General features: G+C 41.2%; 1 protein-coding gene across 20 annotated transcripts in view; it reads right to left on the minus strand.

The window, feature by feature from the left end:
• Positions 1-26,612, minus strand: part of LOC112647948 (transmembrane protein 177) — a 124,660-nt gene that overhangs the window by 7,921 nt on the left and 90,127 nt on the right. For 18 of the 20 annotated variants that reach the window (XM_025429331.3, XM_025429283.3, XM_025429302.3 and 15 more), the window contains 2 exons: positions 21,611-21,703; positions 18,188-18,283 (listed from right to left, as the gene is read on the minus strand). In XM_025429331.3, the coding sequence (XP_025285116.2) occupies positions 18,188-18,283; positions 21,611-21,703 (189 nt within the window). Of the gene's footprint in view, positions 1-13,215; positions 13,505-18,187; positions 18,284-21,610; positions 21,704-26,612 lie in introns of those variants that run through there. The other 2 variants (XM_025429366.3, XM_025429357.3) reach the window with 1 other exon arrangement.

Below are 26,612 nucleotides of genomic sequence, written 5' to 3' on the forward strand. Positions count from 1 at the left end.
GCTCAGGTGCAGGGAGGGGTGGATGGATAGTTGAAGGGTTTAGGCAGAGGTAGAGTTTGCCAGTCAAGCACAGGGTGGGGAAAAATAGACAAGGGAGGTGAGGGTGTTTGCAAAGAAGTGGTTATATAATGATGGACCATGAACACTAAGCTAGAGAAGAGGACAGTGAGGGCCCCTGAGGGTGATTTATGTGCTTAACACTTTAATTGTGGACACCATGTGGCCAACACTGTTTCTAAGCCCTTTGCAGAAGGAAGAAGTAACACGATCATTGTCCCGGTGGAATTTAAGGATTGTTGGAATTGGGCCACCATAGTAAGGCACATAGAAGTGTAAGGAGGTGGTGATTAGAAGGTGGGAGGCTGGGGATCCCTAGGTGGCTCAGTGGTTTGGCATCTGCCTTTGGCCCAGGGCACAATCCTGGAGTCCTGGGATCGAGTCCTGTGTCGGGCTCCCTGCATGGAGCCTGCTTCTCCCTCTGCCTGTGTCTCTGCCTCTCTCTCTCTGTCTATCATGAACAAATAAATAAATAAATCTTAAAAAAAAAAAGAAGTTGGGAGGCTGGAAATGTCCATTTCAGAGGTGGTGTCAGTATTGTGATGGCAAGGTCAAGAGTATGACTATAGGAGTCAATGACTATGGTGGGGTGGAAGAGATTACTGAAAATTAAGGAGATGTATGAATCATGTTTTTAAATTTTTTTCATATTTTATGATGTTTTGACAATTTAGGGACCTTGCTAATCCTGGAAAAACTCTTGGGACTAGCTAATTCCTAGAGAAACAAATGACTCCTCTCACTTCTACTGCAAGAGTACCTTTCATATGACAAACCAACCAATCCAGAGACCTTATCCCTACCCACCTCCTTCAAGTCTCACATGCCAAGCCAATATTTCCCCTGCCTTAAATGATCTGGACGACTGGAGACCACCTCTATAAGCCCAGAACCCACCAAAATTACTGAAACTATCCAATCCTAAACTTCTTCAAACTTCCCTATTCTGCCTTACCATTCCTTCCCATGGAAACCTCAGTAGAGGCTCTGGGCCATGCTTTCTGCTTCCCCCTTCTGCTTCCTGACTGACCCTAGTACCTCCCATGTGGCCCCACATGGCATGGTGTGCTTGCTCCCTTCTCTCAGGAAAAGTAAATAATAAATACTTCCTTCAGTGGCATTTACCTTTCCATGTTATCCCTCAGTTACTTCCAGAAATTATGTCTCAAGTACCATCAAAACCAGAGGCTCAGCTACAAGAGGCCAAGATGTTGGGTGGATTGTCTCTGCCAATGTTGAAATTGGCAAGAATGGTGAAAAGGAAAGTGGTGAAGAACACAAAGTCTAGGTGCTAAAATAATTCAGGAAGGAGGGAGAGTGATGAGGGGGTTGGTGGATCACTGTAGCAAGGCTGGAATAGTTTGATGGCACGTGTTTCACAGGAGTTGGGGTTTGTGAAGGAAACGGCCATGGGGGCAAAGAGGACACCAACTCTATCCTGATTTCCAGAGAGCATGGGGAAGAAGAAAGAAAAAAAGAAGAAATAAAAGAAGAAAATGATTTCACTTGAGAGAGCTAGGGTGTCCTCATGGAAGAGAGCCAAGCTTTGGTGAAAACAAGCAAGAGAAGCAAATGTTCAGAGAAGGAGGTGAAGGTATGTGGAATTTGCTGATGGTAGACCAAGCGTCCTAGAGGATGCAGTGAAGCTTGAGAGTCCCAATCATGCAAGGGGTGCATGATTGGGAGTAGATTAGGGTATAAAAAGGAAATAAATATAGGGATAGGGAATTTGGTGGTTGTTTTTTTTTTCCCATTGTGGTAAAAACACGTATTTATCATCCTATTTTTAAGTGTATACAGTTCAGTGGTCTTTGTATATACATTCCTAATGCTGTATAACTATCACTACCAGACAACTCTATAATTCTTTTCAAATTGTAAAATTGAAGCTCTGTACTTAATAGCTCCCCATGTTTCCTGCCCCCTAAACCTTGACAACCACTGTTGTACTTTTTGTGTCTATAATTTTGACTAAGTATCTCATATAAGTGGAAACATACAGTATTTGTCTTTTTTGTGACTGGGTAATTTAACTTAGCATAATGTCCTCAAGTTTTATCCATGTTATAGCATGTGACAGGATTTCCTTTGTTTTTAAGGCTGAAAAATATTCCATTGTATGTATGCACCATATTTTGTTTATCCATTCATCAGTTGATAGACATTGAATTTCTTCCACCTTTTGGCTATTGTGAATAGTGCTGTTATGAGTATGGGTATTTAAATATCTCCTTGAGACCTTGCTTTCAAATCTTTTAAATTAGACCGAAATAATGAAATGGTAATGCCTTTTTTTTTTTTTTTTTTTTGAGGAATGGCAATTCCTAAAAAAAAAAAAAAAAAAAAAAAAAAAAAAAGCTATACCATTTACATTCTCATTGACAGTGCACCAGGGCTCCAATTTCTCTATATCCTCACCAACACTTGCTGTTTTCTGGGATTTTTTGATAGCAGCCATCCTCCTAGTGGGTGTGAGATAGTATCTCATAGTTTCGATTTCCAATTTCTTAAAGATTAGTGATATTGTGCTTCTTTTCATGTGCTTATTGATCATCATATATCTTTTTTGGAGAAATGTCTATTCAAGTACTTTGCCCATTTTTAATTGTTTTTGTTGTTGAGTTTTAAGAGTTCTCAAGAGACTCTGGATATTGATCCCTTATGAGATATGTGATTTGCAAATATTTTCTCTCATTCTATTGGTTATCTTTTTACTTGGTGGACATTGTTATTTGATTTTTTTTTTTACAAAGTTTAAAAAATTTTCATGAAGTCCAATTTGTCTCTTTCCTCTTGTTGCTTATGCCTTTGGTGTCATATCCAAAAAATCATTGCCAAATCCCACATCATGAAGCCCTATCACAATACAGCAATTATGTTTTCTTTTAAGAGTTTTACAGATTTAGGTCTTACATTTAGGTCTTTGAGTCCATTTTGAGTTAATTTTTTTATACAGTGTTAAGTAAGGGTTCAATTTTATTCTTTTGCATGTGGATATCCAGTTTGCCCAGCTGTATTTGTTGAAAAGACTGTCCTGTCCTCATTGAATGGTTTTGGCACCCTTGCCAAAAATCATTTGGCTATATAGACAAAGATTTGCTTCTGGACTCTGTATTCTGTTCTATTCATGTCATGCTGGTACCATACTGTTTTGATTACTGTAGCTTCATGGTAAGCTTTGAAATCAGGATGTGTGAATCCTTCAACTTTGTTTTTCTTTTGCAAGATTGTTTTGGCTGTCTCAGATTCCTTGAGATTCCCTATGAATTTAAGGATGGGTTTTTCTATTTCTGTTAAAAAATATCATTGGGATTTTGTTAGGGATTCACTGGATCTGTAGATTGCTTTTTTTTTTTTTTTAAAGATTTTATTTATTTATTCAGGAGAGACACACAGAGAGAGGCAGAGACAGACGCAGAGGGAGAAGCAGGCTCCATGCAAGGAGCCTGATGCAGGACTCAATCCCAGGACTCCAGGATGACGCCCTGGGCTGAAGCAGGCACTAAACTGCTGAGCCACCCAGGGATCCTTGTAGATTGCTTTGGGTAGTACTGACATTTTAACAATATGAAATCTTTCAATTCATGAACATGGGATGTGTTCCCATTTATTTATGTCTTCTTTAATTTCTTTCAGCAATGTTTTGTAGTTTTCATTATGTCTTTCATCTTTTTAGTTAGTTCCTAATATTTTGTTTTTCTTGTTGCTAGTATAAATGGAATTATTTTCATAATTTACTTTTCAGATCGTTTATTGTTAGTGTACAGTGCCTGAATTTTTGTGTTGACTTTGTTTCCTGCTACTTTGCTAAGTTCAATTATTAACTCTGACAGTTTTTGTGTGTGGGGAATTTTTAGGGTTTTCTATATATAATATCATCTGTGAGCAGAGCTAATTTTACTTCTTCATTTCCAATTGGATGTCTTTTCCTTTTTTTCCTTGCCTAACTGAATTGTTCTGGCTAGAACTTCTAGTACTATGTTAAATAGAATCCAGGAAAGCAGGCATCTTTGTTTTGTTCTGGATTTTAGAGGAGAAGCTTTCAGTCTCTTGCCATCAAGTATGATGTTTGGTGTGGGTTTTTCATATGGCAGTTTACTTTAATTCCTAGTTTGTTGAGTGTAGGAGTGCTGGCAACACTGACTCCATCTTTGTTTGGCCCTCCATCTTGGCACAGATGATGCCACTTTAGACAACCAGTAGAGGGCCAGTGAGGCACACAGGTGGCACCACTTTAGATAGCAACCTTAGGACCTCACCACCATACCCCTCGTTTTATAAAAGCTACGTGTTGCAGTCAGGGCCTGGCAGAGGTTGGGTGGAGAATAACAGCTCAGTGCCACGTGGATTGGCTGTGGTGGCCAACCCTCTGGATTGCCCTTGTCAGTAAGTTATCCTAAATAAAGGTGTGTAAATGATATGGAGTGGCTTGCTTTGCATTTTGGTATTAAAGTGCCTTCTCAGTTTGGGGGATATGTTACTGACTCTCCTTCACCTTGTAACAGTTGAGTGTCTTTTTCAGGCAAGAGTGTTGAATTTTGTCAAATTTTGCTTCAGTTGAGATGATCAATTGGGGTTTTTGTTGTATTTTTTTAGTATGGTGTATTATTTATTTTTATTTATTTATTTATTTTAATTTTATTTTATTTATTTATTTATTTATTTATTTATTTATTTATTTATTTATTCATGAGAAACAGAGAGAGAGAGAGAGAGAGAGAGAGAGGCAGAGACACAGGCAGAGGGAGAAGCAGGCTCCATGTAGGGAGCCCAACGTGGGACTCGATCCCAGGTCTCTAGGATCATGCCCTGGGCCTAAGGCGGCACTAAACTGCTAAGCCACCCAGGCTGCCCTGTTGGTCTATTTTCATATGTTGAGCTGTCCTTGCATTGCAGGAATAAATCCTACTCAGTCATGGTGTATAATCCTTTTAATGTGCTGCTGAATTTAGTTTACTAGTATTCCATTGAGGGCTTTTGCATCAGTGTTCATAAGGGATATTTGCTGAATTTTCCTTGTAGTATTTTTGTCCGGCCTTGGTATTAGGGTAATGCTGACCCACAGAATGAGTTAGGAAGTGTTCCTCCTTCTTAAGTCTTTGGCAAAAGTTTGAGAAAGATTAGTATTATCTCTTCTTTAAATATCTGATAAAATTCACCATCAGCTCTGGAGATATTTTTGTGGGGAGATTTTAAATCACTGATTTAATCTCCTTACTTGTTATTGGTCTACTTAGCTTCTCTCTTTCTTCATAAAAAAAGATGTCTGGGGGCCTTTTGGGCATGATAGGAATACTTAAAAGTGATTTGTGTTTTAATTATTATTTAGTTGATTAAAGCTTAACTATCCCATGTCTCTTTTTTTTTATCCCATGTCTCTTAAACCTAGAACCTCAATTTACAGTATTATCTTATTATTAATAAATCTAGTACTTTTTTTAAAATTAGGAATTTTTTCTACTTGTTCTTTCATTAACTTTCAATTAACCATGGGCTTTACAGATAAAATCTTCCTTAATTATACCATACCACTCCTGTACTTAATTGATCAAATTCCCTTAGACATTTCAAACCAAAAAAAAAAAAAATTTCAAACCACACTTTCAAATTTAATTTAGCTGATTCTTTAAATATATTACCCCCAAATGTAGCCTATCAAATCTAATAAGCAAAATCTTCCTAAACCCTTAAGCAACTCTTGTAAATCTAATAAAATTGTCACATAAATGTAACAGATTCTCTTACATGTTTAAACATCTGTAATTGAACTACATATAAAACCGTGGAATGAAGCTTGTTATTACAGATAACCTAACCAGCACCAAAATATCAATTCAGGTAGCTTCTTTTATTCATCCTGATATTACAAATGTAGTCTCCCAACCCTGAGGCACAGAACCATCCTGTTAAGGAACTGCACACTGTAGCGTTCTGGGTTGAACTTTGAGTGGTATATTCTTGACCAGGTTGGGGTCCAGAGTGACTTCCAGGACAATTCATCCTGAGTTTGCGTTTATTAGGTTAAGTCTCTGTGGAGATAATTGGACTTTCCAAACCTATGTGGTTTTAAAAAATATTTGAGAGAGAGAGAGAGAGAGAGAGAAGGGCAGAGGGATAGGGAGAGGAAGGGAAAGAGAGATTCTCAAGCAGACATCCTGCTGAGCTGGGAGCCTGACGTGAGGCCTGATCCCATAACCCTGAGCTCATGACCTGAGGTGAAACCAAGAATCAAATGTTTAACCAACCAAGCCACCCAGGGGCCCCTGTAGTGTTTTCTTAAAAATAGTAAATATTCCATAATTTTTCATTGCCTGAGTAGAATTGATGAGATTTTGCATCCTCTGCCAGGATTGCAATTAATCTTTTAGCTATTTGATTTGCAATGATGAAATTTTGATGTTGATCAAAACTTGAATATAGTATACATATAGTTTGGCTTTGTCAGCATTATACTATAAACATCATTAAAAATTGTATGTGCCTTTTTTTCTCTTTTCCTTTTTATAGTGTGCCTCATAGGGTTGTGCAGAGAACTATTGATTTCTTTCTAATGCCATAATTGTGACAATTTGCTCAAGAGGAGCCCTTTTAACCAGCTCCTGTATCCCTTAATTGCCCTGGATCATTTTGGAGGCATACTTTCTGGCAACAAAGTGATGCTCCAGACCCATTTGAATTATCCTTGCTCCAAGACATAGAATCAGAAACTTTCCAAGACTCCTTGGTGTCTACTGGGGAATTGTATTGGAGACCAAAATCTAGGTGCTTTGGGTACATGTTAGACTATTCTGTTGATATTGGGGGTGGGCTATAGCACAGAGACTACTTCAGGGGCAGACCCAGAAAAAATATCATAGAATTGTATTATTTTCAATTTAACTCCACCCTGAAGATGTCGATATTATTTTATTTTATTTTATTTATTTTTTTAATTTTTATTTACTTATGATAGGCACACAGTGAGAGAGAGAGAGGCAGAGACACAGGCAGAGGGAGAAGCAGGCTCCATGCACCAGGAGCCCGATGTGGGATTCGATCCTGGGTCTCCAGGATCGCGCCCTGGGCCAAAGGCAGGCGCTAAACCGCTACGCCACCCAGGGATCCCTCGATATTATTTTAATATAAAATATTTTCTTGGGGATCTCTGGGTGGCTCAGTGGTTTAGCGCCTGCCTTCAGCCCAGGGCGTGATCCTGGAGTCCTGGGATCGAGTTCCACGTCAGGTTCCTTGCAGGGAGCCTGCTTTTCCCCCTGCCTGTGTCTCTGCCTCTCTCTCTCTCTCTCTCTCTGTGTCTCTCATGAATAAATAAATAAAATCTTTTAAAAAAATATTTTCTTTTCAGAGGTACCAGCTTCCCTTATTGCCACAATAGACAACATGCTTTTTCAAAACTTTAACATGGCAAGCTGTATATTGTAATTCTGACCCACAGAGACCAAATTAGATCCTGGAACCCTCTCCTAGGGTGCACTGAGCACCCCCGTTTTTCACTTTCAGGATCCTATTTGTCCACTGACTATCATTCTGTTTGAGTCAGAAGTTGGGATTTCTGGTGTTGACTATAATGTGGATAGTTTGAGTAGTATCAGCTCATCGAGGGATAAATGAAATGAATTTATTTTCCCAGTAATTGCTACGAACTGTATTTAAACCATCTGATTTCCTGCCTACTAGTGAGCGCCCCTAATGATGCACAGTCCAAATCTATAATTTGTCAGTCAATATCAGTTACAAGTATCATTTTGGTTAAGACTCAGTTTCATTGTGTGTTTTATTTTTTTAAAAGGTTTTATTTATTTGTTTATTTAACACAGAGAGAGAGCATAAGCAGACAGAGTGGCAAGCAGAGGGAGAGGGAGAAGCAGGCTACCCACCAAGCAGAGAGCCAGATACAGGGTGCTCAATCCCAGGACCCTGGGATCATGACCTGAGCCAAAGGCAGACACTCAACCGACTGAGCTGCACCTGAGGGCCAGGTGCCCCTCGTTTTGTGTCTTAAAACTTCAATCCCATATTTGACACAAGGTTACCTCTACCATGTCAGCATGCCATCCCCAGTGTAGACTAGACTTCTGTCTCCAACAGCTTGGAGTGGGGATGTGTGGTCTGCTCTCTTTCCTATAGCTTTCTCTTTTCCTCAGGCTTTCTCTTTTGGTAGGAAGGATGGAAAGAGAAACAAAGATGTTTGCTTGTATGTCTGTCCGTTGGTGGTCCTCCTACTTGTGGTCATAATGTGAACAGCTGATGTAGGTAGTAACCAAGTCACCTTTTGTTAGCCTCTCTGCTGGTCTAGCTTGATTTGTGGTGGAGGTAAACAGCACTGTGAGTCAAGATGAGATTTATCGGGCAGCCTTGGGTGGCTCAGCGGTTTAGTGCTGCCTTCAGCCCCAGGGCCTGATCCTGGAGTCCCAGGATTGAGTCCCACACTGGGCTCCTTGCATGGAGCCTGCTTCTCCCTCTGCCTGTGTCTCTGTGTATGTGTGTGTGTGTAAGGGCTTATACTGTTGGTTACTGGAGGAGTAAGCATCATCTGACAGCCTTCTGCATACATCTCAAGATCTCTGTTTTTGCACTGCTTCCTCTAAAGTCTTGTTATGGGGCACCCGGGTGGCTCAGCAGTTGAGCATCTACCTTTGGCTCAGGTCATGGTTCTGGGGTCCTGGGATCAAGGGGGCTTCCCGTGAGAAGCCTGCTTCTCCCTCTGCCTATGCCTCTGCCTCTCTCTCTCTGTGTCTCTCATGAATAAATAATAAAATCTTAAAAAAAAAGTCTTCTCACAATGGCTTTAACACACTTCTTTTTTTTTAAATATTTATTTATTTATTCATTCAGAGAGAGCAAAGAGAGAGGCAGAGACACAGGCAGAGGGAGAAGCAGGCTCCATGCAGGGAGCCCAATGCGGGACTCAATCCTCGGTCTCCAGGATCACACCCCGGGCTGCAGGCAGCGCTAAACCACTGTGCCACCGGGGCTGCCCGCTTTAACACACTTCTTGCAAACGGAGCACCTGAAATGAAACATTTTTTTTGAAGCTACTGCTATTGAGGAACGTGACACCAGACCTCTCTGCCCATGCCTTGGCCAAGTCTTGAGGTCTGATTAGGCTCTGTGGTATTAGGGAACAGATTCTCTTCTTAAGAAAAAGGGGTTGTTATAGGGGGGCCCCCACTATTGAGACTGGCTGGGATTGGGGCAGCTCAGGGAAACGCATGCTTGTGTTCTGTCCTGACTTGCCTCTTGTTGTCTCTGCTTTACTTCTTGTGTTTTCCAAACACTATAACCCACATCTTCACTGCTTCCTAAGTTCAGTTGCTCAGGATCCATCACTACTGTCCCATACAACTTCTCTGTTTCATAACCATCCAGCTTCTTCTTTTTTTTTTAAGATTTTATTTATTTATTCATGAGAGACACACACACACACAAGAGAGGCAGAGACACAGGCAGAAGGAGAAGCAGGATCCATGCAGGGAGCCCGATGTGGGACTCGATCCCGGGTCTCCAGGATCATGCCTTGGGCCGAAGGCAGGCGCTAAACCACTGAGCACCCAGGGATCCCCACCATCCAGCTTCTGTTGCTAAGTTGTTCAGTATCTTTTTAACTTCCTGGTTCAGATTCCTGAGAGAAGGGATCAGATTAGCTCAGCCTTTTTTTTTTTTTTTTTTTTTTAAAGTGGCTTCATATCCAGCATGGAGCCCAATGCAGGGCTTGAACTCATGACCCTGAGATCAAGACTTGAGCTGAGATCAAGAGTTGGATACTTAATCTACTGAACCACCCAGGTACCCTAGCTTGGTTTATCTTTTAAAAGACAAACTATTGGTCCCTGGTCTCCTGTTGACCAATATCCTTTGGGTAAGGTGTTTACTTACTCTGACTGGATTTAGGGGAGAGGTGTCATGGGCTCTCCACCTTGGAAGTGGCTGCCTCTTGGTTAAAGGGACCTTCTGGATGTCCTCTAGAAGAGGTAGTTCTCCTTGCCTTCAAAATGAACCCCTCTCTGTGATGCCATTTACTAGGAGGAGGGGAAATGGCCTATGATTTGACCAGGAAGGGGAAGGCTGCAAAATCTGGACAGAGACCCAAGATGAAGTACTCCATCTTTGGAAGGGACATGAGAGACCAATGAGGCAATCAGTCCATTCCCCACTTTCAAGGAGGCCCACATCCCAACCATTCACATTCTTTAAATATTAACCTAAACTCATATTCCCAAACCCTGCTTGAAGAGGGAGACTTAGTGTTCTTTAGTGCAATGTTTCATCCTCCTCACCATCTGGAAGATTCTCTTCTATGTGCAGTTCTCAGCTTAGCCACTGGAGCATCAGAGATGATAGTAGATGGTGGCAAGGGGAATTGAGGAAGGTTGGGTAGTAGGTAAGGACTCAACTTCATTCCCTCAACAAATAAATACTAAGATGCTAATAATAGCTAATATTTACTGTGGACTCACTGACAGTATCATCTCATTTAACCCCACAACCACCCCATAAAGTTAATATTGTTATTTCCACCTGTTTAATAAAGGGCAAGGAGATTACATAGACTTGCTATTTGCAGACACATACCCATATTTACCAGGGTAGGATTAGATGATGTTCTATATCCTTCTATCTCTTATGTTCTAGATTCTAAATTCATCTATTATATTCAACTCCTACTTTTTTTCTATAGCAAATACACTCTATAAACCTACACGTCTGTGAGAATGTAAATGGATATTAGACACTTTTCATATTTCCTTCATATTATTTGATTCAACAAACATTTATTGAGAGCCTGTGTTGTACCAAACATCTTGTTGTATGCTGGGGACACATAAAAGTAGCTACTGTCCTTGTGGGGTAAACATACTGTATGATTTCTTTAGATCCAAACTGATTGATTTTAGGGCCAGGAAATTTTCTCATTTTTGCTTTTTCCACATTACAAATTTTAAAGAACAAATAATTAAGTAAAATATAAATATCATTATGTGATGCTCAGAAACCCCAAATCTGAACATTTAAATAAAAAATAAAGAAATATTAAAACTGTAGGACATCTGGGTGGCTCAGTGGTTTAGTGTCTGCCTTTGGCTCAGGGCATGATCCCAGGGTCCTGGGATTGAGTCCGACATCAGGCTCCCTGCAGGGGGCTGCTTCTCCCAATGCCTCTGTCTCTGCCTCTCTCTGTCTCTCATGAATAAATAAATAAAATCTAAAAAAAATATAAAACTGTAAAACTCCCATTGATTTTCATGTGGTATAGAAAACACTGGATTCAGAATCAGGCAGTCCCGGTTCTGTCCAAACCTGGCTCTTCTGTTAATTGGGCAAGTCCATGAACCTCTTTGGGCCTCAGTTTCCCCATATATGTCTCCATAATAACAGGCAGTCTATGTCTCAGAACATTGTGAGGATCATTGAGAAAATACTTCAGAAACCGAAATCCCTAAAGAAGGAAGCAATTATAATTACTTGTAAAATGAAGCAATGGTAGTGACTTACCCTAAGGTTCTGTGGTTTTCTATTTCTCTGGCTTCAGAGGGAAAAGCTGAGATAATCCGAGTAAACACAAGAGAGAAGGAGCTGGCAGGTCTTGAGAGACCACTGTTTAACCCTGAGCTCCTCATTCACGCAGCCAACCTTTGACTATATCCATAATCCCTGTAGAACCTGGCTAACTGATCTGATAGGAAGTCCCCAAACTTCATGATGTCAGTGATTCTACTGAAGAAACTTTTTCTAATGGGGTTGATGGTGGAAAACAATACATATAAGGTTTCCTTGCCTTTTCCCATCTAAAGGTGGTCTGAAAAAGGAAGCAAAGCATAGAGAGACTACTATCTTTGGAAGTTGGTTTGTTTCATGGTGGGAATCTCGGGCTACAGAGTATTTGGGAAGCAGATGAGGCCTTTCTTGTGGCATCCACCAGGTGGCACCAGGTCCCCAACACAGGCATGCATGCAATCTTTCAGAAGGCCCACCGCCATCAGATAGAGCCTGGGAAGGCAGGGGGAGAAGCAGAAGAAACTGTCCCTTATTTATAGATGGGGAAACTGAGATGGATATAAATATATACACTGACAGGAGCCCAGTTTCAGAGCCACATAACTAGCCCTGAGCCCGGGGCCCCTGGGTGGCTCAGTGGTTGACCATCTACCTTTGGCTCAGTTCTTGATCCTGGAGTTCTGGCATCAAGTCCCACGTTGGTTCCCCACAGGAAGCCTGCTTCTCCCTCTGTCTATGACTATGCCTCTCTCTGTGTGTGTCTCTCATGAATAAATAAAAAGTTAAAAAAAAAAAAAAGAAATGGGTTTTACAGACTGAAGCACACTTGTGTATCTATTATACTGACAATGACCAAATGGTCATTAACAACATTTAATTATATAATGCAAGTAATTGCCTCAAACATACCGTAGCTGGAGTCCTGTCCCTAAAGGGTTTTGGTTTTATGATGGAAAAAAAAATCCCAGAAAAAAATGTCAGAATCAATGAGTTAAAGAGGAGCTCTTTTAAAACTGTGCATATAGTCTGCTATCGGCTACTTAAATGTATGCACACACACACACACACAAAAAAAAAAGGGATGAAGAGAATACATCCTAATGTCCTTGGATAGTTATAGGTTGTCATATAACCCTAGTGCCATCAGTCTTTCCAGCTTGTACAAATGGAGTCCTGTTAACATACACAATCGAAATGCCTGGTTTTCACTGATGTGTTCACAGAGACTCCTGACCCCTTGGCAATGACCTTCTGCCTCAAGTGTTTCTGAGAGTTTCCAGAGGGATATTTTCCAGTTACTTCCAAATGGATCTGCAAGCTTGAGTCACCTGTAGTAGTGTCCCCCTCCATTTCCAGTCCATGCTCATGAGTGTGTGCTGTCACATACATGCCTGGGGAGCCAGTGTCCTCACGAGGGCTGTGATGCTCAGGGGCTGAGGGGCTGCTTCTATGCAGAAGGGAGAGAGCAGCCCCTCTCTGGCTCCTCCTACCTCTGCCCCCCCCCCCCCACCTCGTATGTACCGCACCTACAAAAGGCTCTCAGGGATGCTGGTCAGCACTGGCTCTTGGCTCTTGGTCTCTCCACACAGTGGGTGGCTGGAAGCTTGTTCCAGAAGTCTCTGTGACAGCACTGAACCTTGGACCAAGAAGCTTCAAACACTGCTGTCACACTAGGGACATTTTATTTTTAAAAAGAAAAATTATCACTTAAAAATATATACATTATCCACATTTCAGGTTGATCCTCTAGGAAGTTTAATTCTGAAAATGGCTGGAATGTAAATGAACTCAGAGGACCACAGCGATTGGCGGAAAGCCAACAAGAGGAATGGACACTGGAGATTTTTATTCTAGAATCAGGTAGGAGTTGAGAGCTTTGCCCCGCAGAGTCTTCATCTCCTCCAGCACCTTTTCTCCTGCCTTCTCCATTGGCTGTGCTTGTTCTTTGGCCTCTCTGCATATCAAACACCCAACAAGGACACATTAGGGTACTTGGTGACAGCTCGGGTCACCCATCCACACCCAGATGCTGGTTTAGGATTGCAAGGGTTCAGTGAAAGGCTGGAGGACTTGTTTTATGTTTTTATATATGATTGGTATCATACATATATATATTTAAACAATATTTAGTGATAATTTAGTTTCCAGTGAAAACACTTGGCTGTTGTGATTCAAACCTGGCTTCTGATCTTAGCTATACGAATTCTTTTCTTAATTTTTTTAAAATTTAAATTCAATTTGTCAACATATCGTATAACACTCAGTGCTCATACCATCAAGTGCCCCCCTTAATGCCTGTCACTCAGTCACCCCATCCCCCCACCCACGTCCCCTTCTACAACCCTTTGTTTCCCAGTTAGGAGTGTCTCAGGGTATATCTTCCTCTCTAATTTTTCCCCACTCAGTTTCCCTCCTTTCCCTTATAGTCTCTTACACTATTTCTTATATTCCACATATGACGATTGTCTTTCTCTGATTGACTTATTTCACTCAGCATAATAGCCTCCAGTTCCATTCATTACTACAAGAATTACTTAGCATGACCAAGTTCCCTAACTCGGGTTCTGTTTCCTGATGGACAGACAGTGGTCATTCCCTCTCTCCATGTTGTCAAAAAGATGACATGAGAAACTACTCATAGACATCTTAGCATGATGTCTTCTAAACGTTCAGTCAGTACTAGTTGCTTCTTCATGTCTGCAAATAACGTAGACCTGTAATAACTGTGAGTCTGACAGTGGCTCCAGAAGTGGGGGAATCAAGAGCAAGTGTTCTTCTGTACCTGGACTGAGTGGTGCCTGGACCTTTGCTGGGTGTGGCAAGGGGGTTGCTGGGTAGAACTTTCCAGATATCTGGGAAGGAACTGAGGGGTGCATTTGGCTGAAAGGACAGATGTCTGAAGATTGTGAGCTCAGCTATATCATCTGCCTAGATGGGAGAATATTATATAATCTCAAGTACTTCTGGAACGTTTTCTAAACGGGGTGAAATGTAAAGTGCCGGCAAATGCCTGGCAGTTTTGAACAAGCAGAAATATCTGAAAATGAAGAATTAAAATGTCCCCTGATGCGTGTCATAAAAATATTAATTGGTGTCATTCAATGGAAGCAACTTTAAACATATATGGGTCATGTCTCCCTTTAAAGATACTAATGGATGAGTGATCCTGTGGAAATCGTCACTCTCGCAGTTTCTTGGATATTTTACATGATTCGCTTTAGTGGGTCTTGAGGTGCCTGAGATCACCACCAGGACAGAAAAGAATCTCTTGAGTTAATTACACAGGCATGGAGGGATGATTCTTTGCATCCACGAAAACAGAATTTTCCAAAGACCAAATAGCCTTCATGGGAAATGAAACATCACTGATATGTTCTTTTTGTTCTATCCAGGCTCTGGTTGTATGTGTGTCTGACAGCAAGGATGCTGGTGGCTTCTGGCTGAGGCTGAGAAGGTGAGGAAAGGGAATGAATATGGACACAGAAGACAAAACTGAGCATCAGATAATGCTTGATATGAGCTGAAGAGAATTTCTGAACCAATGGAACTTTCCAAAACCATCCAGTGGCTATCAACCTGTTGGAATATTCTTCAGCCAAGAAAATGATAATTATGTTGATAATTTTGACCTGAAAAAATGTACATAAAATAATTTAAACTGAAAAGTGGGTGAATTGAAAATGCCATGATATGTCTATTGAAAGTGGGTAGAACGTATCTGTGTTTTGAAAAAATTAGAAGCTAATTTGTCGTGCAGGAAATGCTTAGAGTTCACTGTTAGTTTATTTTTGTGGGAAATACATAAAAAATACCATTTGGGTGAATACATAAAGTAATAACTTCTTTCATTTAGTAATAATTTGAGGGACGCCTGGGTGGCTCAGTGGTTTAGCATCTGCCTTCAGCCCAGGGTGTGATCTTGGAGTCCCGGGATTGAGTCCCATGTCAGGCTCCCTGCATGGAGCCTGCTTCTCCCCCTGCCTGTGTCTCTGCCTCTCTCTCTGCCTCTCTTATGACTAAATAAATAAATAAAGTCTTTAAAAAAATAATAAGTTTATAATCAAGTGGCGTTCAACATTTGCTCTGTAGTATAAAGGGTGAAAGCCACATTAAAGAGCACGTGTGAGCAGAGAGGGTATTGGACATTACTCCATTCACTGTGGCAAGCATTATTTTGGGGGGGGTAAGTTCTGAAATAGAAAAAAAAAGAGGTTTTTATTTAAAAGTCTCAGTCTATTGTTTGAAATCTAAAACAAAATGCAATGCAAAGTGCATCTATCTGTTGAGGCCTATGGGGGTTTATGTGTTACGTATTATAACATGATATTTTATTGGTAATTACCTGATCAAAGCAGACAGAGGCTCACTGAAATTCTATTTAATGTTTTTATTTCCTAAATTTTCTTTTCCTAGAAACCACTAATCAGTTTTCTGAGAAGTGCTGGTTCCTGAAGGCCTCTAAAACCATCACAAACAAGCCAAAGGAAGCCCATACTACTTTAAGATATGTGGGGAGAATCCCTTTCAGAAAAGGAAGGGCCTCCCCAAACCACTCCAAAGTTATAAGACAAACTGAGATATTTATAACATATCTAAGAAAGGGTAATTATCCTTAAGGTATGAGAGACTCATAAATGAATAAGAAATAGATAAATGCTTCCTACAGAAAAGGCAAAGTAAGTCCTTCATTAAAGAAAAAAAGTAATTGGTAAGCACAGGAAAATTTGTAATTTCTTTTTTTTAAGATTGTATTTATTTATTCATGAGAAACAGAGAGGCAGAGAGGTAGAGACACAGGCAGAGGGAGAAGCAGGCTCCCTGAAGGGAGCCCGATGTGGAACTCTATCTCGGGACCCCAGGATCACGCCCTGCGCTGAAGGAAGAGCTAAACTACTGAGCCACCTGGGCTGCCCAAATTTATAATTTCATTTGTAAACACAGAAGTTAAAGTTAAAATAATGAGAAGGTCCTTTTTAAATCAATCCTATTGCTAAAGAAGAAAAAAATGATAGTTTTCCACATTATTTAGGGCATTTGAATGTGGACAGTCATGACCTCTGCTGGTAGGAGGTATGTTGATGTACACTGAATGGCAATTAAACCATATACAATAAAATCTTAATATGCACATTGATCTAGCATTTATGTTTCTAGAAATTTATCTTGAGGAAATAGTTCCTAATAAGTATGCAAGGAATTATGGCACTATTGGTAACAACAAAACACTGAAAAGAGTTTACATGTTCATCAGAAAAGGGTTGGTTAAATAAATTATGGTGAAATATAAGGATATATAGCTATATATACCTATATTTATAAATATGTCCATAGTATATTGCTAGATAAAAGTGCAGAAGATAAAACAATATGAATAACATGATTAAATTTTGTCAAAACATGTAATAATATGTAATTAATATAATTGTATTAACATTAATATACATTATCATATTATATATATTAAATATATATATCAAATAAGTAAATATTTGGAAGACTTAGCATCAGAATATACAAGTTATTGCCTCTGGGTGGCATTATTGTTTTTATTTTTAAATTTTTAATTAAAAAAATTTTTTTAAGGGGAGCCTGCCTGGCTCAGTCGGTTAAGTATCTGCCTTTGGCTCAGGTCATGACCTTGGGGTCCTGGGATCCAGCCCTGTGTCAGGCTCCCTGCTCAGCAAGGAGTCTGCTTCTCCCTCTCCTTTGCTGGCCACTTCCCCTGCTTGTGCTCTCTCATTCTCTCTCTCTCAAATAAATACATAAATAAATAAACAAAATCTTTGCAAAAATCTTTAAAAGATAAAATCTTAGACTTTTTTAAATCTCTACACCCAATGTGGGGTTCAAACTTAGAACCTTGAGAACAAAAGTCACATGCTCTACAACTGAGCAGCCAAGCAACCTTTTTAAATATTTTTCTGTATTTCTGATTTTTTAGTAATAAAAAAGGCATTTTTTTTTTCAAAGAAAAAGAAGTTTTAAAAGCCTATCTGGAATTTCAAACTTATAAGCCATTGGAACTATAATGTGGTTATTTCCATTACAACCATATTCATTGAAACCAATTTTTTGAGGGATGATGACGATGTGTTTGCTTAGCTCTTTGGCCCTTGATGGAGAGGGGGAGGGGAAGCATATATGTTTGCTGAGCATCTATTTCACATCAAGCAACTGGCTGGACATCCTTGCACTAATATCTCATTTAAACCTCACACCGCCTGTGAGGGAGACTATTTTGTGTAGGGCATAAATGAAGACTCTGAAGCTCAGTTAGTGAGGGAAGCAACTTGGCTGGAGATCTCACAGGTCATAAATGGTGGGGCTGAGACTTGGCCGCAGGTCTCCTCTGGCTCCAGAGCCCAGGTTCCTTATACCGGATGAAACTTATTCAGTTATCAATAACAAACACACCTCTGAAATTAGATGATAAGCAAGTGGGAAAACTAGGTTCAGGTTTTAAATATTTACTTGCCAACCACATTTGAGAGAACGTAATAGTGCATAAAATAATATACACACAAACCTCTCCTTTTTTTAAGCCTGAGATATTTAGATTTAGACAACATGACAATTCTCTACTTCATGTAGGACAAATTCTATCAAAAGGCTGCCTTTGCCTAAGGCATAGACTTACTTCTCCTTTTTGGTGTCCTTGTGATCCAACATAGGGAATTCTGCTTCAATTATTTCTGGAGTCAACATAACTTCTATATTCTGTTCGCAGAGCTCACTGAAAAGGAAGAAGATGCTTAGCTGGAACGGGTTTTCCTTCCCAAAATAAAATAGAGTAATATTGTGATCATTTAAGAGTTCTGCAATTCTTGTGACTTCCTTTATTTTTAAGATTTTATTTATTCATTCATGAGAGACACAGAGAGAGGCAGAGGCTTAGGAAGAGGGAGAAGCAGGCTCCCCACAGGAACCCAATGCAGAACTCAATCCTGGACCCCGGGATCATGTCCCAAGTCAAAGGCCACCCAGGAGTCCCAATTCTTATGGCTTCCAATGTTAGTTCTCCCCACTTTTGTTGAGTCTATGTTAAGAGAAGCAATAAGGCTGATAAACTGCTTTCCACCAACAATGGTGGGAAGCATTATAAACAGAATAAAAAACAATTTTTATTTTATTAAAGATTTTATTTATTCATGAGAGACACACACACACACACACACACAGAGAGAGAGAAGCAGAGACACAGGCAGAGGGAGAAGCAGGCTCCACGCAGGGAGCCTGACGCGGGACTCGATCCCGGGACTCCAGGACCACGCCCTGGGCCAAAGGCAGGTGCCAAACCGTTGAGCCACCCAGTGATCCCCTAAAAAATAATTTTTAAAGTGGGGTTATAGAATGCATATTCTTTTCAAGTGCACATGATATATTTACCAATACTGGCCAAATCTTGGACTGTAAAGGAAACCTGAATGATTTCAATTTCTTGAAATCATTCACAGTATGTTCTCTGACCCCGGTGGAATTTTTTTTTTGAAGAATTTATTTATTGTTCATGAGAGACACAGAGAGAGAGGCAGAGACATAGGCAGAGGGGGAGAGGGCTCTTCACAGGGAGCTTGATGCAGGACTCGATCCCAGGACCTGGGATCACACCCTGAGCCAAAGGCAGACGCTCAACCACTGAGCCACCCAGGCACCCCTGGCCCCAGTGGAATTTAAATAGAAATCAATAGTGAAGAAGACAATTACAAAAAAATCCACAACTGCTTTAAAAATGAAATAATATATTTCTTTTTTTTAAAAAAAGATTTTATTTATTCACGAGATACACAGAGAGAGGCAGAGACACAGACAGAGGGAGAAGCAAACTCCTCGCAGGGAGCCCAACATGGGACTTGATCCCGGGACCAGGATTGCGCCCTGAGCCAAAGGATGCTCAACCGCTGAGCCACCCAGGCATCCCTAAAAAATGAAATAATATATTTCTAAATAACTTGGTAAGGGAAGAAATTAAAGAGATCGAGGTGACTTTTATCCTGTGGTCTGCTATCTGCTAGAGCAGGGGTCAGCAAACTTTTTTGTAAAGCACTTTGCAGGTCATACAGTCTCTTTTACAACTCTGCTTTTGTAGCATGAAAGGAATAAAAAAAATTCATACACGAATGGGTATGGTTATGTTACAATAAAACTTTATTTACAAAAACAAGTGGTGGCCAGAGTTGGCCATGGGCCATAATTTGCTGACTCCTGACCTGTAGCTTTGTTGTCTGATGGTTAAAGCTTGTTTGCTGCAGGTATGGGTTCCAGCTGGAGGAAAGTGGAGAGAGAGAGAGAAAGAGAGGGAGAGAGAGACTGAGACCATGGAGGAGATACAGTCACTCCTCCAAGGGTCCTGATAAGAGTGGAATATCTCTCATCTCACATTCCTTGGATCAGGGCCTTGTCAAATGGATTACTTTCTTGCAAGGGAAATAACATTTTAGTTTCAACAACTCTACTATTTTAGAAGAGAATGGATATTTTGATAGTGGCTCAGCTAAGAGAAATGCTTCCAAGATCAACAAAGGTGTCAAAATTTGGAATTAAAAGCAGGAACACAGGGGTGCCTGGGTGGCCCAGTTGGTTGAGCATCTGCCCTTGGCTCAGGTCATGATCCCAGGGTCTTGGGATCAAGCCCCTTGTCAGGCTCCCTACTCAGGGGGAGTCTGCTTCTCCCCCTCTCTCTGCTGCTCCCCCTGCTTGTGTTCTTTTTCTCTCTGTCAATCAATTAATCAATAAAATCTTAAAAAATAAAAGCAGAAGACCATTCAGCCATGATACACAGAAGTGGCATAGCAAGGTTCTGTTATGGAAAGTACCCTTGGAAGACACAAGAGCTGTTCCAGTCCCATACGATTGAAAACTAATGACTGCTAAGCAGCCGCATGATGGTGCTTGGCAAGCATTAATTTTCCGTGAATAGTTTCCTGTCTCTAAGGTGGGGATAACAGCAAGACCTCACTGTGGGGGATAAATGAGACTGCATGCAAAGCATTGTGCTGGACACACAGATATTGCTTGGTAAATGTTTGTTATAATTACCACCCTTGTCATCAGAGTCAGCATGATCTCCTGTAACTCTGACAACTTGCAAGAAATAGGTTCTATTATTCTCATTTCAAAGATGGGGAAACTGGGTCATGATAGGCCCCACATCAGTGCTGAGTGGAAGAAAGGTTAGCTACGTTTTGGCTTCCTGGTCATCTCCCCATTGCCCCATTAGACTGGACTTGTTCCTCTGAACCTCATGCAGATGTGTACCATCCAGCACCCTCAAGGTGTCCTCGTATAACGGTTTCACTAGAAGGCACTTGAACCTTCCTGGTTTGGAGCTTCAAACACTCAGGGTAGGTATTGCCAAGTGTTGGTGTGCATAGGCAAGTCTTAGAACTGGATATATGCCTCAGATATTTAGGATTTCACTAATTATTTACATGTAAAAATGTTGGAATGGGCACAGCAACAGGAGATCCAAGGCTGTTGGATGCTCACCAGTAAAATGAAACATAAGCTGTTTGGCTTGAAGCCTATAGTTTTTTTGCTTCTCTAAATCCCATCTTCTTTCAAGTACTAACCCAAGTCCATTGAGCACCAGCTCTGCCCTTCCCTCCCTTGAGCTCCTGGAGTACCTAAGGATCGGCAAACGTGAGGCTGCAGAGATCGACTATTCCCCACCAAGAACTTAGCATGCTATTCCGTAGCTAGGGGTAGGGGTCAGTGTTGGCTTCAGCTCATTTGTGTTGCAGACTTGCACTGTGTGCTCTTTGGAAATCCCTCACAGCAGCTAGTGCATTTTTGTGGAACGGACCACTTTAGAAACCAAACATGGGGGCACCTGGGTAGCTCAGTCAGTTAAGCATCTGCCTTTGGCTTGGGTCATGATCCCGAGGTCCTGGGATCGAGTTCTGCATCAGGCTCCCTGCTCAGCGGGGGTCTGCTTCTCCCTCTCCCTGCTCTTGTGCTTTCAGTCGTTCATTCTCTCTCTCTTTCTCCCCCATCAAATAAATAAATAAAATCTTAAAAAGAAAAGGAAGGAAAGAAAAAGTAACCAAAGGTAAAAAAGTACCGTTCAGCTGTTTCCAATCTGTCTTCTTCTGGTAGGGCGTCAAGAAGGGCAGGGACATTTTTAGGAAGCATGGCTAAATTGAAGGAATCACAGCTGTAGAAGAATCACACAGGCAAGGATAAATGCTCACATCTGCATTCTTGGGATCTTCACACAATTTGCTAAAACACTTTTGCTTTACCTCTGGAGAGGACTTTACCATTCCACCCCTCGCTCCTGAAAAGCTGCTCATGTTTCCCTACAAAGGCAAGGGTCTCCAGGCAAATCCTAGAGAATGTGGCCAAAGAAGCTATTTTTTTGAGTCTGGAAACAGAACTTTCAGGCTGGTAGTGTCTAAAATAATATTATTTCCGGAGGACACAGGATTATATTTGGATAGTTCACTTTTCTTAATATTTTCCCCCATCTTTACAGTCTTCCTTAGTTGTTTTATTCAATTTCAAACCCTCCTCCCCACCCTCTGATGTATTATTTGGTATTATATATTTAGAGCTTTATATAAAAATTCCTGGGTATTGAGCACATTAAAAGCATTAAAATATAGAGAAAAAAATATTATCCTAGAAGTTTGCAGAAGACTGTTTCAAGATGGTAGAACAACCATTTGCTTTTTTTTTGTCTCAGCTACTTATAAACTTCTATTATTTAAAAAAATTTAAATTACTTATTTTTAAATTTGAAAAAAAATTTTTAGAGAAAGTGAGAGCGTGAGCAAGTGTGAGCCGAGAGGGGCAGAGGGAGAGTAAGAGAGAGCATCTTAAGCAGGTTCTGTGCTAAGCGTGGAGACTGATGCAGGGCTTGATCTCACAACCTTTAGATCATGACTTTGAGATCATGACCTGAGCTGAAATCAAGAGTTGGATGCTTAACTGACTGAGACACCCAGGTGTCTCTACTTAAAAACCTTCTAAAGGAATAAAAATGGAACACACAACAAAGAGAACAGGAGAAGAAATACACATAGATAAAAGTTTTCAACAGTATGCTGGAATAAATTTCTGGCAGCTGGGAAGAGTGTTGTCTTGTGAAAAAGAGTACACAGTGACAGCGTAGAACACACAGGAAGGAAACCAACCTCCTCATGGACTGTAGAAAGATTGCAAGCTGAGGGTAAGGTAGGAGGCAGACATGGAAAAACAGGAGGATTAACTGAAGTCTCTTTGGCATGTGCACATATGTCTCTGGGATAAGTTTTTTTCTCTGTTTTTTTCTTGTGCAAAAATGCACGGGCTTGTCAAGTACAGAGTATGAATAAAACAACGACGAGTAGTTTTGTAGCTGTACAAAAGAGTGAGAAAGAGAGCTATAAATTAATATCCAGTGATTTTCAGGAGATGTAATAAGTAAAAAAAGCAAAGTGCAGAAGAGCATATCTAGTGTGGTACTTTTTGTATAAGAAAGAAGGGGAGGGGCGCCTTGCTGGCTCAGTTGGAGGAGCGTGTTACTCTTGATCTCAGGGTAGTGAGTTCGAGTTCTACGTTGGGTATAGAGTGACTTAAATAAATACTTTAAAAAAATGAAGAAGGGAAGTAAGAAAAATAAATATATTCTGCTCAGCATTATGAAAACTGGAAAAATAAGTTAGGAGACTCAGTCAGCTATCGACAAGGATGGGAGGGAGGTGGGCAGCACTGACACCTCTTTGAGTATGCCTTTTTGTGTAGTTCTGATTTGGAGAGCATGTTATTGTTCTACGTATTAAAAAAAAAGATTAAAAAGATAACAGAGGGGCTGGAAAAACTCCAGAATGAAAGTAAACTGAAGCAAATACTATTTCATGTGGATTCCATCATTATGGTGAAGGGGAAGAAAGAGAGAAAGAAAAAGGAAGAGAGAAGGAAAAAGAGAAAAAAGAAAGAAGGAAAGGAAGGAATGGAGGGAGGAAGGAAAGAAAGAAAAAGAAAAGAAAGAACTAATTCAAGAAACTTACAGTATTTGACTAGTCATAGATTTTTGTTGTTGTTGTTGTTGTTGTTATCTAGTCATAGTTTTGGTGGGATGTGGGTACAGGGGAACTGCAAATAAGCCTGAACTCTGTTTATCATGTTTATTAAAGTGGTTATAGGTGAAGCAGTTGTGAAACTATTTTGGACGTTCTATGAAACTGATTAATGAGTAAATGTGTTAGGAGCCAGGGATCTCACAGTGGAAGAGGGGACATACAAATACAGATTGGAGGAAAGCAGGCCATAGCTTCATGGATATGGACTGGAACCGTAAGCATTGGTGTGAAATTCATAATTTGTAAACTGCGTGCGTATGTGTGCTTGTGTGCACACTATAGGTACGTGTGTGTGTGTGTGTGTGTGTGTGTGTGGCTTGTCTGCTGTGGAGGCCAAGAAACAAACCCTCCCAGTGGCACTGTGTACACCTAGCAGCCAGGTTTTGGTTTTAAATTTTTTTTAATTTTTATTTATTTATGACAGTCACAGAGAGAGAGAGAGAGGCGCAGAGACAGGCAGAGGGAGAAGCAGGCTCCATGCACCGGGAGCCCGATGTGGGATTCGATCCCGGGTCTCCAGGATCGCGCCCTGGGCCAAAGGCAGGCGCCAAACCGCTGCGCCACCCAGGGATCCCTGGGTTTTGGTTTTAATACTGTCCCTCGCTAAGGGGAGCTGGGTGCCACCACCCTGACTTCATGACAAAGCATGCACGTCCTACCAGACAAGGCCACCGCCAGTTTAGAGCAGGGTGGTCAGAGGGGAATCTGGCCGAGCAGTTACTGGGAAGTGGAGAGTCCGGACCACTCCCCGGGGGAGCAGGCTGGTCTGGGAAGCCAGCCTGGCCACCACCAAGCTCTTTTCATGAGACCAAACTTATCCAAGTTTTACATTCTGAGACCACGTTCCTCTTTCTTTTGAGTGTGTGTTAATACATTCTTCTGAAATTGAAATGGGGAAGACAGTAGATGGAGGTTGGGTACTTTGTTTTGCTTTCCTTTGTTTTAATGCTTTTCTTGGCAAAGCAAAACTCTGATAGCCCTAAAATGGTTCTCAAAATTCTTCTGGACAGGACTCTATGTTAATTAATTGAATTTAAAAAAAAGAAAATCAAAAAAATTCTTTTGGACATTTCACTCATCCATAAAATCCAGAAGTCAGGGTGCTACTGGATTAGATAATTTCTTCTGTTGGCTGCTGACTCTCAAGATTTTTATGGAAGTCCTGGAGAGACTTAGCAAGTTCTCACAGAATTTATTAAGGAGCAAAAAAGCAAAGTGGGCTGTTTTGCTTATTATGAATACAAAAAGGACTTGGAATAAATAAGCAGTAAATAACTACACCACGTGGTTTGACAACACATGGATAATTCTCAGGGGCAAAAGAAACATCTCATAACTAATAGGTAATTTATTCAAGCAAAATGACTGCGAGGTTGAAGTATCACTAATGGATTTATAGGAATAAACAAGAATACCATTATTATTTCATAACTGTTTTTTTAAAAACAAAGACATGGTCTAGAATCTTACATCATGGAAATCTATGATAAGGAAATGTAGCCTCCTCTCTTGAATTTATCATCTGTTATGCAATTATGGTTTATTTTGAAACGAATTGGCCCAACCGAGCACTCAGGCACAGAAGTTGAAAGTAACAACTCATAGTTGGAGAGTTTTCTTTAATTCACGTAGAATTCATGTTTAATTCATGGTTAATTCCAGCCCAGGTAAGTGCATGCTGACTGCTTTTTGAAAGAACAGCCTCAGGAGGTTTTTCCAAGGACATTGCTTTGGGAAAAAAAAATAGGATTTTTTTCCCCCTTAATTCTTGAGACTTGTGTGTGCCGACGGCTGGTGGCCACTTTTCGCCATTTATCCATTGTTCATTTTGCTTATTCAGTTTCCTGACAGCATCCCATAGACAGCTCCGCCTGGTTTACTGAGTATGTGGGTGAAGCCAGTAAAGTGTCCTCACCCCACAGGGAAGGCAGGCAGGGTGGCAGACTGTCGCCATCTGGTGGCAGCAGAGGCACCGCAAGGTTTAGTGGCTGGGGGCGGTGGGGGTGGGGGGCAAGGGGACACGCAGTTATTAAGGATGGTGCTGGATGCTCCATATCATCATTTCACTCTGATCCCCACAAGGGCCTGGTGAAGATGCCATCACCGTCTCTGCCTCACCGATCAGGGAGGGACTGTCCACAGGGCTTCCGTAATAAGTAACTTGCCCAAGGACCCAGAGCAGGTGACTCAGCTAGTGAGAAGCAGAGGTGGACTCCAAGGTCCCTCCAAGATATGCATTCTCTCTGCAGTGCCACTGTTTCCTCTGATTCTGGAGATTTCAGACTGTAGAAATACGCTCAAGGGAAGGGCAAAGATGCTGAGATTTTCCAGATGGTTCCAGGATGGATGAAGCATGGATGAACCCACAGAAAAGAAACTTATATTTTTTGAGCCCCTACCAGGTCCCACACCCCAGGTTGGGTGATTTTTGGTATGTCTTCTGTTCATCTCCAGGCAGAGGATAGTAGCTTAGATGCGCTAACAGAAATAACCTGAAAGGGACAGTGTGTGCAAATGCCTAGGGGAAGGAGGCTGAATGTTGCTTAATTCAGGAGGGGCTTTTCTTCCAGCAATGAAGAAGTTAAATTCAATGTCTTAGAGTCACAGACTGGCTTTTCAGGGACCCCTCCAATACCTGGGGAGGGTGGAGAGACAGGTAGTATATACAGGGTCATGGCACATCCAGAGAGCTCTCTTACTCCTATAAAATGAAAATGTTGATCCCCTTGTTCTGACAGACAAGAGGACTGGGAGAAGAGACCGAGGAGCATGGCTGACGTCACACAGCTCCTGAAGGCCAGCGCACTCTGGGGAGGGATGGGCTTGAGTTCCTGCCTCAGAGGATCGAGGGGATGCTGCTGGGAGTCAGGGCGTGGGAGTGAGGGCGTGGGAGTAAGGGGGTGGGTGGTGGAGTGGTATCTTGCTCACCTGCTGATCCTGCATAGTGGCAGAGCTCAAGCTTCTTGGGGTAGGCTCATTTTGGATCAAAGGACTTGAACG

Source organism: Canis lupus, chromosome 19 (assembly GCF_003254725.2).
Source record: "Canis lupus dingo isolate Sandy chromosome 19, ASM325472v2, whole genome shotgun sequence".
Lineage (NCBI taxonomy): Eukaryota > Metazoa > Chordata > Mammalia > Carnivora > Canidae > Canis > Canis lupus.